Below are 18,683 nucleotides of genomic sequence, written 5' to 3'. Positions count from 1 at the left end.
CATTTCAATGAGTAACAACACTGCGGCAGCTAGTGAGAAGTCACATTCTAGCAATCCACAAACACTGATTCTGGACAGAGAGAACATTGCCACATATATTAGGACTGGGGAATCAATCTGCAGTCAGTCAGTGACAATGCACAACACATCTGTATGTGCTTTCATGTCACACTTTAGGAGAATACATTACCTTTTCAACGTGTCTCCACGTCAATAATGAACAGCATCTACAGATGACCAATGCCAAATAATGGGCAAGCGATAGTTTTAATATTAATGTCCTGATAATGTATAAAAATCCACATGACTTATCCCTTCTTTGGAGTAGAATCTTTTAAAAGCATTGGAAAAGTGACAGACTTCATCACAGCTAAACTAGTGGACTCTACAGGACCAGTGGAGGTGAATTACAACGTCTACCTACGGATGAAACATTATACATTGAAAAAAAACTGACTGTAGTTCAATGGAATTAATATAAAAGAAAATTGTCTCCATGTCCTCTGCTTTACCTCATATACCCTTAGTTCTGAGATTCTCCAGATACATTTATATACATAAGAGTGAAGGGTATTAGTGGCATTTTAAAGGGGTACTCCGGCCCTGAGACATCTTATCCCCTATCCAAAGGATAGGGGATAAGATGTCTCACCACGGGGGTCCCGCCGCTGGGGACACCCGCAATCTTGTATTCGCCACCCACCTGTTTGAGCAGCACACCGTGGTGCCAGCTCACAAACAGCCGTGTGGCGACCACGACTCTGCCCCTGTGTGACGTCACCCTCTGCCCCCCTATGCAAGTCTATGGGAGGGGGCGTGACGGCCGTCACGCCCCCTCCCATAGACTTGCATAGCGGGGCGGGGGGTGGCGTCACACGGGGGCGGAGATGTGACATCAAGTTAGTTCGGCACCGTGGTCGCCTTCCGCCTGTTTGAGCTGCACACCGCAGTGCCAGCTCACAAACAGGTGTGTGGCGAATACAAGATCGCGGGAGTCCCCAGTGGCGGGACCCCGTGATAAGATGTCAGGGCCGGAGTAACCCTTTAATAGCCCCCGTCACATATGGGGCATTTTATTTCAAGTCTACCTACTAGTAATGCTAAAAACCTTAAAAGGGACGTTCCAGGATTTTGGAACATTTAATCTATGTCCCCCTGATGCCACGTTATTACGGTGTCAATGGGTAAGATTTATCATTCGCTTTACACTACTTCAATGTTCTAAATGTCCCTGCAAAAATTGCATTTTTTGCACAATTTTTTGGGTGAAATTTTTAGTAGACCATCTTTCAAAGTTGTCTACTGTTTGGTGCACTGTACACCACCTTTTGCAGTGGAGCTGTATTTATTATTTGTGCAAATTAAATTTAGAAGTGTTTTTTTTTTCTTCTTTGTGCAAAGCCTACTTTTTAGTGCAAACCTCCTAATAGGACACATACAAAAGTGTCAGATGCTAGTTCACAAAGCTTAAACCAATCTCTGCAGCTCACTGGTTTCTATAGTTGAGCAAAATTTATCAAGTCCTGTGCACCTTTTTGGTAAATTGTGACGCCCACTATCTGCTCTGAGATGATGTGACAGCGGTGAACGCACTGAAGGCTGGCATGTCAGGATATACAGATGAGCCGCACCCTGTAATCAACTGTCTCGAGCTGCACAGGAAAATGAGATTCTGGAGACTACAGTAACCCATACAGCACAAGAATGCTAAACCTCCAGGGACAAGGATCCCACCAAAAACACACAATACACCCCATATAGGTAATTCAAGCATACTGACACCATACATAACTTGACATCAGTAGTACACAGGCTAAAAGTTCCAAAATCCTGGAATACCGCTTTTAGTACCAACCAAATTCTGATGATAAAAAGTATTAAAAAAGGGCAATATTTAATTAAAACACAATTATAAGGTCATTATGAAGTTCTTATTAAGGGAAGAAATATAAAAAAAATGTACTAGAGTAATATCATGGCTTTACTGCAACATGTATTTTATAGAAAATACTACAAACTGCAAGAAATTGTCTTTGGGCAATCTTTAAAATGTCACAGAGACATGTCGTCAAATGTTTTGATCAGTTAAAGTCTCCGTGCTGAGACCCCCACCGATCAGAAGAATGAGCAGGGAGACAGACTTCAGCCCACGGCTTTCAGTGATTTCCATCCAGCAGCCATTTTATAAGTCTATGGTATCTTCCAGAGAAGCTGGATGTAGATCACTGCAAGCTGGGAAGTGATGAGAGCTCCAGGACTAAGACCCCATAGTCAAAACATTACACAAGTTCAAAAGTTTTTCTAAATGACAAGTACACTTTAGAAGGGTATCCAAGCTGACAGGTGATCACAGGATATCTGACAAGCTGTCAAATGTTGGGGTATCCTGCAGTAAGCGTTCAATTTCTCTGCAGCACCACCACAGTGGAAAAAAAGTAGCATTACATTGTTCCCATTAAAGGGGTACTCCGGCCCTAAGACATCTTATAAGTCATGCCCCCTCCCAAAGACTTGAGGGGCGTGACATCACAAGGGGGCGGAGTTGAGGCATCACGATACTCCAGCCCCGTGGTCGAGAGGCTTTAGACACGGAGCCTCCAACTCTGCGTGCAGCTGAGACGGGTGGGTGCTGCATGAGAGATTGCGGGGGTCCCCTGCAATCAGACATCTTATCCCCTAACCTCTGGATAGGGGATAAGATGTCTTAGGGCTGGAGTACCCCTTTAATATCAATGAATTGTCAGTGTATTGGGTGAAAAAAAGTTGGCCTCAATCTTATCCAGAATTAAATTAAATTATAATTAAATTCTTCTAACCTTAGATAACCCCTTTAAAACATTAAGGACATAAGCTTGAGTTTTGCCTTCCAAAAGTAAAAGGCCAAGTTGGTTATTCACAGCTGCCATGGACATTGATGACTACAGGCCCCATACGTCAGTATTTTTTATTCCAAAGCCAGAAGTGGACCCAGCAGGAAGTAGTATTAGTCCTTCATTTGTATTTCTCATTCCATATGAATACACATATGGCTTTGGCACATCAAACTACAGTGGAAAATGCTGTGTATGGTACCAGCCTTACAGTACATTCACACAGGGTGCTATAATTTTCACTTCTACCAAGATTCCTGCAAAATTAAATCTGACCAGATTTGTGCACATAGATCCTTAGTTAACCAAAGTAAGTTCAGACATTCTCACTACATAGATTTCCCAACCTTATAGGTCAGTAATTTCTTTATCACCTCACAGTATCCTAATGGAAAAAAAAAAACATTTTGTCAAAAAGTATCAACCAACTTTGGTGAAAATCATCTGGCTTTAACATGTATGGGGGCCTCCCAGATGGTGTCAGAGGAGAGACGTGTCAGGCATGTTGGATTTCAAGTGCCCCATAGTATTATCTGGCAGCAGATTACTCTCTCTCCATTCACAACACATAAATGTTTAGTCGTGCAAAACGTTCATGTGCATAGAAAGATGAGTAGAGATAGCCGATGGCCCATGTGTGGTTCATAGCGACCTTAATTTTACACTAAAACCTAAAAATTCAGGTGTCAACCGTTAAAAAGACCCCACAATGAAAGCTCTCATTTAACAGAAGTAACCGCAATGGATGTTGTGCCAGGGAAATAAAACCATTAACAACCCCAAATTATCTAGTGTGATGACCTGACATAACATTTGTCAGCATCCTGGGCCACAGTCAAGAATGGTGAAGGGATTGAGATTAAAGGAAATCCGTCATCAGTGTCACCTGCACTAACTTGTCGGTACAGACAGGAAGTGCAGGTGACACTGATGACAATGGTACTTACCTTGTCCCCTTCTGTGGTTCTCCAGCAATTCTCTTTGGTATCTTCAGCTCCGGGCCTGACTGAGCATGGGCGGAGCTTAGTGATGTCACCGCTGCTGTTCTCTGCCCATGCTCAAAGTCAGGCCTAGAGTTGAAGATACCAAAGAGGATTGCCGGTGAACCAAAGCATAGAACAAGGTAAGTACCGTTGTCATCAGTGTCACCTGTACAGACATGTTAGGGCAGGTGACACTGATGACAGATTTTTTTTCATACCCAAATGCATATATATCATCATCTGGAGCTAGCCTCTAAAGTATACCTAAATATTCACATAGCTTCTGACATGGTAGAAGTTGTGATCAGATTTGGATGCTGAAACTCCAGCAAATAAGTAAAACAAAGGGATACAAAAATTCCCATAAGCACTGCTACTCTTCCTTTATTCCTGGCTTTCCTCAGAAAGTTATGTGAAATTTTAGAAACACTTTACAGGGTTTTAGAAACACTTTACAGGGACCCAGACAGGTCATGATCACACAAGGTCTCAAACCTGAGACCCTCTGCGATTGCTAGTTTTAATCCAGGTGTGACTTTAATTTGGGTTCCCCAGCCAGCTGCTAGATCTGACCTTTTTGCTGCATAGACCTCTATAGAGGAAAAGGTCAGATTTGATTGACAGACAAAATGTGCCACACACTGCTGTGAACAACCTCTGCTTAGAAATAAGACAGCGTGATCATAACTTGACATGTCTGGGCTACGTCAAAAGTTATATATATATTTTTTTATTTTTTTTTTAAATCATAGTAACCCTTTAAGAAACTGCTTTTTTTCAGTGCCAACAGTTTTCCATTGGAAGCCATTTAACATTTCCATTCAATGACCCATCATTACAACATTGACATCCAAGTGTTCAGCCAGTTTCACAACTGTCATAGCATACTGTACGTCATCTTAAATTTATTTCAGTATGGAAATACATAGACTCTCTCAATTCAATATAGAAGCATTGACTACATGTAAATGAAATTAAATATACTAAGTTGTTAGAATTTGTTTCAGAAGTGTAGATATGTCAACCATTCTTTACTATGAAAACAAAAAGTAACGGCAAGTAACACAATCTTCATGATTTATCATGGACAAACAGGATTAGCATAGAAATACATTTCTACTAGGAAAATGACCCCAAGATTACATAAGTTGAAGCTAGAAAGCAGCTTTGGAGAGAATGCACGACTACTGCCGTATTTTCAGGCTCATAGACTTTACATTAATACGTTTGCCTGTAATACATTATCAGATTATTTCTCTATACTAGGACAAAATGAAAAAAATAAAATAAAAACGAGGCACTTAAAATCACAATATGGGCTGAGGGATCTACGAGTGGACTTAAATGCGACAAACAGTGCCCATAAAGTTATTCCAAGAGTTAGAGAGCCGTAACAAAACAGAAAAGTGCCGATCGCCACATGAATGCGTGCTAAAGATTACCTTTTTTTATTAGCTAGTTAAAAGGAGAAGGTTTCTATTTCATGAGAGCACTTGGTCAGGTCTGTGAAAGCCCAGGAATACAAACTGAAGTTAAAAAGAATTAAATAGATTGTAAAACGTCTACCCTGGACTGAGGTACATCGAGATTGGTATCAAGCTAAAGCATACTTACTGGGGCTCATTTGTAAGATTCTGGCAATAGGCCTGGGTTAACACACCACATATTAAACATGGGAATAGGTCTGCACCTCTGTTTAGGAACCTTTAAAAGGGGTACTTCGCTGCAAACCTCTTATCCCCTATCTCAGGCATGGCACCCGTCATTCAGCGCATGGAGCAAACTCCACTCTTTGTTCGATGACTGGTGATGCGGCCACCACACACCCCTCTATTCACTTCTATGGGAGGAGGCATGACAGCTACATCATAGCAGTCACGCCTCCTCCCATTGACATGAATAGAGGGGGTGTGGCGTGCAGCTTCCGCATTCCTGACGGCGCCGCTGTCAGCACGAAGATCGTGGGGGTCCCCATCTGCGGGACCCCCGCAATCTAACATCTTATCCTTTGGATAGGGGGATGAGATGCTTGTGGCGGAGTACCCCTTTATCCTTATCCTCAGTCGTTCCTTTTTGCCACATTTAAAAGTATACGTCTAAAAACTTGGCAAAATCTGGGATATATGTCCCCAAGTGGCTCCAGCCACAAACTCAGTTTCAAGAAACCCATCCATTATGGATTCCCAGCAATTGTGGGGTCTCAGCCACTTGTGGGTCGTAAAGGGACCCCACTCACTTGAATGAATTGCGATGCCACAAGACCCTGGCAGCACAATCTGATCAGTGATTTCTGGTCACACGCAGTGAAGTCCCAGCCTTACTTGGTTACTGCAGAACAGTTAGCATTCACTTCAGAGGGGGTTGAACTGCAGTAACCCAGTACGACCATTAAACATATGGAGCACTCTGCTTCTGGCTCCATTCACTGTACATTGTGGGTACCATGGCTCTGTCAAAATGATTGGTGGGGTGGAGTCTCAGACACTGATGGGCTACCGTGGGTATAGACTATCAATAAGGTTCTACTGGAAAACCCCTTTAAAATGGACATCCCTTTACTGACAAAGCTGATTTGTTTTAGCAGGGCTCACAACAGTCAGGTCGTCTATAGGTCTGACAAATTATATCACAGTGGTATGCTGAGTATTCTGTTGTACTAACTTCCTGAAGCTGTAGACCCTTCAAACACAATCTCCAGTGCACTGACTGTCATATTCGGGACAAGGCATCCAACTGTATGCCACCAACTGGAACCAATATATCGGGTTTCATATCTTGGTACAGAATATGAAAACTATATAGAATGAATGTGTTCTGAAGATCTCACCGAGCATGTTCTAGAGCAGTATTTCCCAACCAGGGTGACTCCAGCTGTTGCAAAACTACAACTCCCAGCATGCCTGGAGCGCTGGGAGCTGTAGTTTTGCTGGGAGTTGAAGTTTTGCAACAGCTGGATGCACCCTGGTTGGGGAACACTGTTCTAGAGGCAGGACCAGGGGCTGTGGCAGTTTTGCTGCTGTACAAGTTCTGATTTTAGTGGTTGAAATGAAAGTTACAAATAAAATATGGTGTGTGAACCCAGCCAACTAGAGGCTCATCATTCTTCTAAAGTGAATATTAAAGTGCCTCTAGTTTCAGGAAACAACTGACAAGTCACAGTGGCATATCAGTGGATAAGGGCAGTGGTTAAAGCCCTTTCAGCTGTGGTCGGATCTTCTTGGAGATGTATTGTACTCTGCTAAGCCATCTTCTCCAGGGTTGAGCTGAGCAGAACCAAAGAGTCTAAAAGGGCAATCGTATTCAGCATGCTTCTGCCCCTTCAGACTAGTGGGGTTCTTAGTACCCGGACCCTAACTGATCAAAGCCTCTGACATGGCACTATGTTATGTTTTCCAAAACTAAAAGTACATTTTAAAACTTGAGGTTGCCACAAAGCTGTATCTATTCTTAAAGGGGTACTCCGGCCCTAATACATCTTTTTCCTTATCCAAAAGATAGGGGATAAGATGTATGATCGCAGGGGGCCCACTGCTGGAGATTGAGCACCCACCTTTGCACTGGAGGCTCAGTGTGTAGCCTTCAATAGACTTGCATTGAGGGGGTGGAGCGTGACATCACACGGGGCAGAGTCGTGACGTCCGGATACTCTGGCCCCCCTGGTCGTCACACTACACACACTGAGCCTCCAACGCTGCGGTGAGCTCACAAAGGTGGATGCGCAATGCCAGATTGCGGAAGTCTCCAGCAGCAGACCCCCTGCGATCATACATTTTATCCCCTATCCTTTGGATAGGGGATAAGATGCATTAGGGCCGGAGTGCCCCTATAACACTAAAACAAAAGGGCACATATGGCAACACAGTATATGACCTTGTTTACCATAGAAAGGTCACTACAAAAATTATTGAACACCTCAATTATAGATGGCATGATTTTTTTACTCTAACAGCTAGCAAAAAAACAAAAACAAAAAACAATTAAAAATATAAAATAAATGAAGCCATGATTTATAATCTCATAACTAACCAATTTCCTAATAGTACTGAAGGAGAAAAAAAAACAAAAAAAATACAGGGACCCTTGCATTCAATGGGACTCCTGCGCCATAACTAGGTTACAAAAAGACAGTAGATACTGGTTAAAAGCTTCAGGACAGAAAGTGCTTGACAAAGTTAAAGTTCTCAAGTGTTTGGTGACGAGTACAAGGACAGATGCACTGATGAAAACCAATATGCATAAAGAGGAAGGAGGAAAAAAAAAAAAGTCAATTTCATGTTAAAGTGTTCAAGGATGTTGCCATAAGCAGAAATAAAACGCATTAATTATGTTTCTTCCACAAAGTAGGCGATTTCCAAAGTCTGCATCATTAGTGTTTACAAGGGGTTAACTCCATTATCATTATTGTTTGTTTCGATTTCTCTCCTGCAAAATAAAAGAACAAAAACAAAAAAGTTACAAGGAGACAAGTTCTTAATTTCTCATTACAGAACAAAACTGTTCAACTCCATGTCAAGAAGGGGTGAATACGTCTGGGGCCAAAGGGAGCCTTCACCATGCTAATTTTATTGGTAAAAGGACAAAAGTTCTATTGGGATCTTATTGTGGCCATACAACTTCAGTAGCTGTCACTTACACTTTTATGTATTGGCCACCAGCTATCACCCACAATACACTTAACCCCTTAAAGGGGTACGCCGGCACTTAGACATCTTATCCCCCATCCAAAGGATAGGGGATAAGATGCCTGATCGCGGGGGTCCTGCCGCCGGGGACCCCCGTGATCTTGCACGCCGCACCCTGTTAAAATCAGTCCTAGGAGCGTGTTCACTCCGGGTCTGATTACGGTCGATCACGGGGCCGGAGCGTTGTGACGTCAAGGCTCCGCCCTGTGTGACGTCAATGCAAGCCTATAGGAGGGGGAGTCAATGCAATGCCAGCCTATGGGAGGGGGAGTCTATGCAATGCCAGCCTATGGGAGGGGGAGTCAATGCAATGCCAGCCTATGGGAGGGGGAGTCAATGCAATGCCAGCCTATGGGAGGGGGAGTCAATGCAATGCAAGCCTATGGGAGGGGGAGTCAATGCAATGCAAGCCTATGGGAGGGGGAGTCAATGCAATGCAAGCCTATGGGAGGGGGCGTGACAGCATTTTTCTAACTTTGAAGCTCTCTGCTTGTAAGGAAAATAGACATTCCAGATTAATTATATATTGATTCACATATAGAATATGTCTACTTTATGTTGGCATCATAAAGTTGACATGTTTGTACTTTTGGAAGACATCAGAGGGCTTCAAAGTTCAGCAGCAATTTTCCAATTTTTCACAATCGGAATTTTTCATCGACCAGTTCAGGTTTGAAGTGGACTTGAAGGGCTTTCTTATTAGAAATACCCCACAAATGACCCCATTATAAAAACTGCACCCCTCAAAGTATTCAAAATGACATTTAGTAAGTGTGTTAACCCTTTAGGTGTTTCACAGGAATAGCAGCAAAATGGAGAAAATTCAAAATCTTCATTTTTTACACTCGCATGTTTTGAGAAAAATCCCCTCAAAATTAGTAACCCAATTTCTCTTGAGTAAGGAAATACCACATATGTGTATGTCAAGTGTTCGGAGGGCGCAGTAGAGGGCTCAGAAGGGAAGAAGCGACAATGGGATTTTGGAGAGCGAGTTTTTCTGAAATGGTTTTTGGGGGGCATGTCACATTTAGGATGCCTCTATGGTACCAGAACAGCAGAAAAACCCCATATGGCATACTATTTTGGAAACTACACCCTCTCAAGGCACGTAACAAGGGGTCCAGTGAGCCTTAACACCCCACAGGTGTTTGACGCATTTTTGTTAAAAGTCGGATGTTTAAATAAAAAAATTTCACTAAAGTCCGTTTTTCCCCCCAAATTTACTATTTTTATAAAGGGTAATGGGAGAAAATGCCCCCCCCCCCAAATTTGTAACCCCATCTCTTTTGAGTACGGAAATACCCCATGTTAGGACAGAAAATGCTCTGCGAGCGAACTACAATGCTCAGAAGAGAAGGAGTCACATTTGGCTTTTGGAAAGCAAATTTTGCTGAAATGGTTTTTGGGGGGCATTTCTCATTTAGGAAGTCCCTATGGTGCCAGAACAGCTATTTAAAAAAAAAAAACAAAAAAAACAAAAAAACAAACATGGCATACTATTTTGGAATCTACACCCCTCAAGGAACGTAACAAGGGGTAAAGTGAGCCTTAACACCCCACAGGTATTTCACGACTTTGTTAAAGTTGGATGTGTAAATAAAAAAATTCCACTAAAATGCAGTTTCTCCCCCCCCCCCCAAATTTTACATTTTTACAAGGGGTAATAGGAGAAAATTTGCCCCAAAATTTGTAATCCCATTTCTGAGTATGCAAATACCCCATGTGTGGACGTCAAGTGCTCTGCTGGCTCACTAAAATGCTCAGAAGAGGAGGAGCACCATTGAGCTTATGGAAGAGAGAATTTGTTTGGAATGGAAGTAGGGGGCCATGTGCGTTTACAAAGCCCCCCGCGGTGCCAGAACGACCCCCCACATGTGACCCCATTTTGGAAACTAGACCCCTCACAGAATTTAATAAGGGGTGCAGTGAGCATTTACACCTCACTGGCATTTGACAGATCTTTTGAACAGTGGGCTGAGCAAATGGGGTATGTTCTTACTCAGAAGAAATGGGGTTAAGAATTTTGGGGGGCTTTTTTTCCCTATTTTTCCTTGTGAAAATGAAAAATGTGCGGTAACACCAGCATCTTAGTGAAAAAAAAATTCTCTCTCATTTTCCCATCCAACTTTAACGAAAATGTGTCAAACACCTGTGGGGTGTTAAGACTCACTATACCCCTTGTTACGCTCCGTGAAGGGTGGGTATATATTTTTTGCATTCATGTGAGAACCGCCGTAAAATCAGGCCTCAAATGTACATAGTGCGCTCTCTCTCCTGAGCCTTGTGCGCCCACAGAGCATTTTACTCCCACATATGGGGTATTTCCGTACTCAGGAGAAATTGCGTTTCAAATTTTGGGGGTCTTTTTGTCCTTTTACCTCTTGTAAAAATTAAATGTATGGTGCAACACCAGCATATTAGTGTAAAATTTTTTTTTTACATTAATATGCTGGTGTAGACCCCAACTTTCCCTTTTCAAAAGGGGTTAAAGGAGAAAAAGCCCCCCAAAACTTGTAACTCAATTGCTCCCGAGTACGGAAATACCCCATATGTGGCAGACCGTGCATGCTGGGAGTTGTACTTTTGCAACAGATGGAGGTACGCAACTACAACAGCCGTTTGCTGCTCGTGCATGCTGCGAGTTGTAGTTTTGCAAGATCTAGAGGGCCACAGTTTAGAAACCACTGCACAGTGATCTCCAAACTGTGGCCCTCCAGATGTTGCAAAAACTACAAATCACAGCATGCCTAGACAGCAAACTGCTGTGTGGGCATGTTGGGAGTTGTAGCTTTGCAACATCTGGAGGGCTACAGTTTAGAGACCACTAGGATCACCGCCCAGGGAGAGGATCGCCGCCCGCCGCCGGTAAGTGACCTCCATCGCCGCTGCCGGTCACACCACAGTTCCCCCATTCTGCCCTGACTGCCGTGGGTGGGCCGAACAGGGGGAACAAATTTTAACCCCCCCGATCTGCTATTGGTAGGTCCCTTCTGACCGACCAATAGCAGGGATAGGAGGGGTGGCAGGCATCCTGGTCCGGTGCCCGCCCAGTGGCAGGGACTGAAATTCCTACGGGCGTACGCCCTGGTTCCCTAAGTGGTTAAATAAGGGAGCTGCATGTGCAGCCATTCATTAAATATACAATTTTTCAGAATTGTACATTTTGCACAAAAATTTGTAGGCCGAAGGCTATCCAGGCATACTAGGAGTTGTACGTTTGCAACATCTGGAGGCACCCTGGTTGGGAAACACTGGGTTAGCGCAACAAAATCAGGCAGGTCTTTACAATTCTTCTAGAATGACAGGTACATGAAGTCTGAATTTGAGATTTTCCGTTCCCATTGCCAAGCCTTACTAGAAAGTAAAAAATATAATACAGAAATCTCTCCATTTCATTAATACAAGGGGAACAAAGCAAGAGTCTATATTTAGAGCCCTGAAATTTATATCCCTAATCTGGCAATTCAGAACAGAAGCCACACTTAGAGGATGACTCATTATTCTGCATAACTATATGACACCAACTGGTAAGTGAACTATATGACCTCCTGCTGCAGAGTAAATAAACCTTCTTGTACAAGTGAAATTAGCTAGAGACAAGAATCCTGGAGAAATGTTTCTTAAAGATTAGTAAACATTGTAACAGAACAAGAAGCAGCAAAAATGGAACTCTTACAGCACCAGATGCCGATATAAAATTATAATACCAGGTTTATGGGATCATAAAAACGATTTGATAGTAGTGCTGGGCGGTATGACCAAAAATGGAAATCACAGTATTTTTTTTTCACTCATTCCCAACCCCCCGGGCTGGGGAACTAGTCATATGACCCGCAGACGCTGCTCTGCTTCTCCCCAACCCCCCCCCCAAAAAAAAAATTAATCATCAGCCGCAGCGCACGGTCACATCAGGGGACTAATCATGTTACATGCAGGCGCTGCTTCTCCTCCTGTGAGCGCTGCACATCCTCCCCACGTCGGGAAATGATTTGGAGAACGGAAGCTGTCACCTTCCCCCCCCCCCCCTGCAAGCGCTGAAAGCCAGTGAGCCGCAGGCACTGCAGAGTTACTGATCCAAGTCCCTTCTGATCCGAAGCAACGCTTCTGTTCTGATCAGAAGGGATGGGGATCAGATGCTCTGCAGCACCCGCGGTTCACTGGCTTTCAGCGCTTGCAGGGGGAGGTGACAGCTTCCGTTCTTCAAACAGAACAGAAGTCCTGCGCCCGCAGCTCACAAATCATTAATTTCCCGATGTGGGGAGGATGTGCAGCACTCATGATTAATCCCCCGATGTGGGGACAGAGCGCTGGGGGGCCCAACTGGTATTGTGGTATATAGAAAAATTGATATCGTAAAACAGACCGGTATTTGGTATGAACTGGTATACCGCCCAGCAGCAGCGTTTCAGGCCCAAGCTGGGCCCTTCCTCAGGATCGGTGCATATTAAAAAGACATATAGAACACAGTTGTATATATACACAACAAAAAAAAAAAGAGGATTTCCTGTCCTTGTAAAGGTTAAGCAAATTTTGGTATTCATGAAGGTCCGTTAGGTAGATTGCTTAAGTACATAGGAACATGTTGCTATCCACAAGTTGCAGATTCTTATATAAAAACAGGATTAAAATATCTTAGGCTACATTCACACGGCCGTTATCTTCCGTCCCGCTTTCCTGCCTCCTAAACGGACTATACTACTAACAAATGAAAACTAATGCAAAAGGATGCCATTTAGTGGCATGCTTTTGCCTCCGTTTTTCATCCGTTAGTATGAAAAGTCAGCTGCCTACAGACTCCCGCAGCCTGGACTACTACTACTCCCATCGTTGAACAGACTTGTTTCCATGATGGGAGTAGTAGTTCCCCGGCTGTGGGAGTCTTCCGGCGGCTGTGGAGGCCACATTAGTTTGAACTACTACCCCCATCATGGAACAGTGTCTGTTCCATGTTGGGGGTAGTATAGGGGCTGAGGGATTGATCGCACCGGGTCTCACTCCTGAGACCCTATGCGATCAGAAGTTATTAACCAGGGGAGCGGGCAGCATACGCCGCAACCCTGCGATGTACAATGTACTTTTACTTTCATTTTCAAACTTTGTTTTTGATATGTTGTAGTACTTATGTTGTAGTACATATCTATAATATATATTCATTCTTTTTTTTAAATCATGAAAATAGTGTATTTTACTTAGAAAACCGGCCACTAAGGGTCTCCCTCCTAGTGGACGGCTGCAGCCTGACATGACGACACCAGTGAATTAGGACCGATGCCGGCCGGGCAATCTGTCCTAATTCATTCAGCCTGGGCTCGCTCCCTGCCTGTTAACCAGACAGGCAGGAGCGAGCGCTGAGTGCACATTGGCTCCTTGGCCTCACGCTGGCCCCGCCTCCTGGCATATACATGCCGCTGCCTCAAGACTGGCCTGCACTTGGGTAAGTCTTGCCATAGCAAAGTTATTGTTTTTAGCGCCATGGCCATAACAAAGCTATTGTTTAACCGGGGGGGGGGGGTTGGCAAGTGGGAAGGAGTGGGGTAGCGCCGCGGCCATAAAGTTATCGTTCTCAGCACAGGGTGCATCCGGTTCTTTCACCACCACAACTCCCAGCATGCTCTGACAGCCAGTAGATGTCAGGGCAAGCTGGGAGTTGTAGTGGTGAAATAGCTGGAGGCACCCTGTATAGATGAGCTAAGGGCGGAAGTCAGCCCCCCCAGCAGGCATCAGTGACGTCGCGTCTGCTGGGGAAGTCTGGCTGGTAAGTGATCAAATAAGTGGTGGGAGCTACGAGCCCTGAATGGCTGACACCGAGGGGCCATTCAGGGCTCCCGGCATGGTTTTAAACTAAAGTGTGCATAATGACCATTTAATCATATCCCCCCCCCCCTTGACTTTAGTATAATCCTTTTATTCCCCCCCATGTATATATTGTATTATAAATGATTCCACTGCTTCCTGGTCTTCTAGCGCTATCACAGCGCACAGCAGGGACATGTCAGTCCATTCCCGCTGCTCATCTCCGTACCCGACAGATGAGCAGCCGGGAATGGAGGCACCTGTCCGCGACAGGTGGTACCACATCCACGAGAAGAATTGCTATAAGTTGTATGAGTTGTAAGTAGGAATATGAAGTCACATTGTTCTTATCAAGTTTGATACTAACTAGGTAAGATGTTTTATACAAGAATCTGCAAATTGTGGATAGCAACATGTTCTTATCCACTTACGCAATTTACCTAACGGACCTTCATGAATGCCAAAATCTGCTTAACCTTTACAAGGACAGGAAATCTTCCGGTTTTGTTGTGTGTATATATACACCAGTGTTTTATATGTCTTAATATGCACTGATCCCCAGGAAGGGCCCTGCTTGGGACTGAAACGCATAGATGTGTGCTATAAAATAGTTTTAATTTTTATGATACCATAAACCTGGTGTAATTTTATATCGGGATCCAGTCCTGCACGAGTTCCATTTTTGCTTCTTGTTCTGCTGACATAACGCCCCAGCAATCTTCTGGAATCAGGAGGAACAAAGCTGCAGGATCCGAGAATTCATTTATTTTGCGCAATCAGATGCTGTGCTCTCAGTGCATCTCTGCAGGGTAAGTGTTCTTATACTGTTGTTCATGGCACCACTTATTTCATACTTCACTAGGGGCGTTTGTCTCTCTGTACAGAGTACATTCACACAGGCGGGTTTACAGCGAGTTTCTTGCTTCAAGTTTGAGCTGTAGCAAATGTTTTGCCACAGCGAAAACTCCTATCGGGAAATTCACCGTAACCCCCCGCCAGTGCGACTGTACCCTAAAAACACTACACTAATACATAATAAAGGGTAACACATTGCACTGTTACACTGCAACAGCTGGAGGCACCCTATTTGGGAATCAATGGTGTAGAATACGCCTATGTCCCCCCCCCCCATGCAATCCCTAATAGTCCTCAAATGCGCATAGCGCTCTCTCACTTCGGAGCCCTGTTGTATTTCAAGGAGACAGTTTAGTGCCTCATATAGGGTATTTCCGTACTCGGGAGAAATTGCACTACAATTATTGGGGTGCTTTTTCTCCTTTTACCCCTTATGAAAAGAAAAAGTTGGGGGCTACACCAGCCTGTTAGTGTAAAAAATTTACATTAACATGTGTGCCCCATATTTTATTTTCACAAGCGGTAAAAGGAAAAAAGTCCCCCAAAATTTGTAACGCAATTTCTTCCGAGTACGGAAATACCCCATATGTGGGCGCACAACAAGGCTCAGGAGTTAGAGCACACTATGTACATTTGAGGCCTAAATTCATGATTTGCACAAGGGTGGCTGATTTTACAGAGGTTCTGACAATCACAAAAAAAAAAAAATACCCACATGTGACCCCCATTTTGGAAACTACACCCCTCACGGAATGTAAGCCTTAACACCCCACAGGTGTTTGAAGAATTTTCATTAAAGTTGGATGGGAAAACAAAAAAACAACAAAAAATGTTGGTGTTTCCCAAAATTTTTCATTTTACAAGGTAAAATAGGACGAAAAAAAGCCCCCCCAAAATTTGTAACCCCATTTCTTCTGAGTAAGAACATACCCATATGTGGATGTAAAGTGCTCTGCGGGCGCACTACAATGCTCAGAAGAGAAGGAGCGCCATTGGGCTTTTGAAGAGAAAATTTGTCCGGAATTGAAGGCCATGTGTGTTTACAAAGTCCCCATAGTGCCAGAACAATGTGCCACATGTGACCCCATTTTGGAAACTAAACCCCTCATGTAATGTAATAAGGGGTACAGCGAGCATTTACGCCCCACAGGTGTCTGACAGATTTTCGGAACAGTGGTCCATAAAAAATGAAAAATTTTATTTTTCATTTGCACAGCCCACTGTTCCAAAGATCTGTCAAACGCCAGTGGGGTGTAAATTCTCACTGCACCCTTATTAAATTCTGTGAAAGGTGTAGTTTCCAAAATGGAGTCACATGTGGGTGGGGGTCCACTGTTCTGGCACCATGGGGAGCTTTGTAAACGCACATGGCCCCTGACTTCCATTCCAAACAAAGTCTCTCTCCAAAAGCTCAATGGCGCTCCTCCTCTTCTGAGCATTTTAGTGTGCCAGCAGAGCACTTGACGTCCACAGATGGGGTATTTCCATACTCAAGAGTAATAGGGTTACAAATTTTGGGGGTCATTTTCTCCTATTACGCCTTGTAAAAGTGTAAAATTTGGGGAAAACTGCATTTTAGTGAAAAAAAATGTCTTCTTCATTTACACATCCAACTTTAACAAAAAGTCATCAGACACATGTGAGGTGTTATGGCTCCCTGTACCCCTTGTTACGTTCCTTGAGGGGTGTAGTTTCCAAAATAGTAGGCCATGTGGATTTTTTGTTATTTTTGCTGTTCTGGCACCATAGGGGCTTCCTAAAAGCGACATGCCCCCCAAAAACCATTTCCGCAAAATTTGCTTTCCAAAAGCCAAATGTGACTCCTCCTCTGAGCATTGTAGTTCACCCGCAGAGCATTTTATGTCCTAACATGGGGTATTTCCATACTCAGAAGAGATGGGGTTACAATTTTTTTTTTTTTTTGGGGGGGGGGGGCATTTTCTCCCATTACCCTTTGTAAAAATTGTAAATTTTGGGGGAAAAACTGCACTTGAGTGAATTTTATTTTTCTCATTTACACATCCGACTTTAACGAAAAGTCATCAAGTGTTGAGGCTCACTGGACCCCTTGTTACGTGCCTTAAGGGGGGTGTAGTTTCCAAAATGGTATGCCATGTGGGGTTTTTCTGCGGTTCTGGCACCATGGGGGCTTCCTAAATGCAACATGCCCGCCAAAAACCATTTCAGCAAAATTCACTCTAAAATCCCATTGTCGCTTTTTCCCTTCTGAGCCCTCTACTGCGCCTGCCAAACACTTGACATACACATGAAGTATTTCCTTACTCAAAAGAAATTGGGTTACAAATTTGGGGGGGCTATTTCTATTACCCCTTGTAAAAAATTCAAAAACTGGGTCTACAAGAACAGGCGAGTGTAAAAAATGAAGATTTTGAACTTTCTCCTTCACTTTGCTGCTACTCCTGTGAAATACCTAAAGGGTTAACACACTTACTGAATGTCATTTTGGATACTTTGAGGGATGCAGTTTTTATAATGGGGTCATTTATGGGGTAATTCTAATATAAAGCCCTTCAAATCCACTTCAAAACTGAACTGGTCCCTGAAAAATTCTGATTTTGAAAATTTTGTGAAAAACTGGAAAATTGCTGCTGAACTTTGAAGCCCTCTGACATGTCAACTTTATGGTGCAAACAAAGTAGACATATTGTATATGTGAAGCAATACAACATTATTTGGAATGTCTATTTTCCTTACAAGTAGAGAGCTTCAAAGTTGGAAAAATGCTAAATTTTCAATTTTTTCATCAAATTTTGGAATTTTTCACCAAGAAATGATGCAATATCGATAAAAATTTGACCCCAACATAAAGTAGAATATGTCACGAAAAAACGCTCTCTGAATCAGAATGAAAAGTAAAAGCATCCCAGAGTTATTAATGCTTAAAGTGACAGTGGTCAGATGTGCAAAAAACGCTCTGGTCCTTAAGGGGTTAATGACCATTACAAGTGTCTAGTGGTGCATGTGTCTGTAATATCAATACACATACACACATTCTATATGATATATTTTATAATCTATTCTAGGGATCGCCCGATTATCGGTTTGGCCGATATTATCGGCAGATATTCACGATTTTGGACGTTATCGGTATTGGCAATTACCTTGCCGATAAACAGATAATGCCCCGCCCCCCGCCGCACCGGCCAGAGACCGCTCCCCATTGCCTCCCCCATCCCCGGTTTTATAATTACCTGTTCCCGGGTCCTGCGCTACTTCTGGCTCCTGCGGCGTCCTGCGTTACGCTGTGCGCTGCGCAAAGAAGAGTGATGTCCTCAACGTGACTTCACCGTCAGTGCGCACAGTGACAGCTCAGGACGCCGGAGCACAAAGTAGCGGTGACCGCGGGAACAGGTAATTATAAAACTGGGGATGGGGGAGGCAATGGGGCAGCGGCGGTGGTTGGACTAAGGACCGGCAGGGGGAAAGAAGCGGGCGGCGGCGGTCTCTGCCAGAGGCGGTGGTTGGACTCAGGAGGACCC

At 43.7% G+C, this 18,683-nt stretch overlaps 1 protein-coding gene across 4 annotated transcripts in view; it reads right to left on the bottom strand.

Annotated features, from left to right (window-relative positions):
• Positions 1-880: 880 nt before the first annotated feature.
• Positions 881-18,683, bottom strand: part of YTHDF3 (YTH N6-methyladenosine RNA binding protein F3) — a 51,449-nt gene continuing 33,646 nt past the window's right edge. For all 4 annotated transcript variants that reach the window (XM_056522035.1, XM_056522033.1, XM_056522032.1 and 1 more), the window contains one exon: positions 881-8,275. In XM_056522035.1, coding sequence (XP_056378010.1) covers positions 8,252-8,275 — 24 coding nt within the window. In that variant the 3' untranslated portion in view covers positions 881-8,251. The remainder of the gene's footprint in view (positions 8,276-18,683) is intronic.

This window comes from Hyla sarda, chromosome 5 (assembly GCF_029499605.1).
Source record: "Hyla sarda isolate aHylSar1 chromosome 5, aHylSar1.hap1, whole genome shotgun sequence".
In the NCBI taxonomy this organism is placed as follows: domain Eukaryota; kingdom Metazoa; phylum Chordata; class Amphibia; order Anura; family Hylidae; genus Hyla; species Hyla sarda.
Note: the sequence above shows the minus strand (reverse complement) of the source record. Positions and strands in the feature narration are given on the sequence as shown.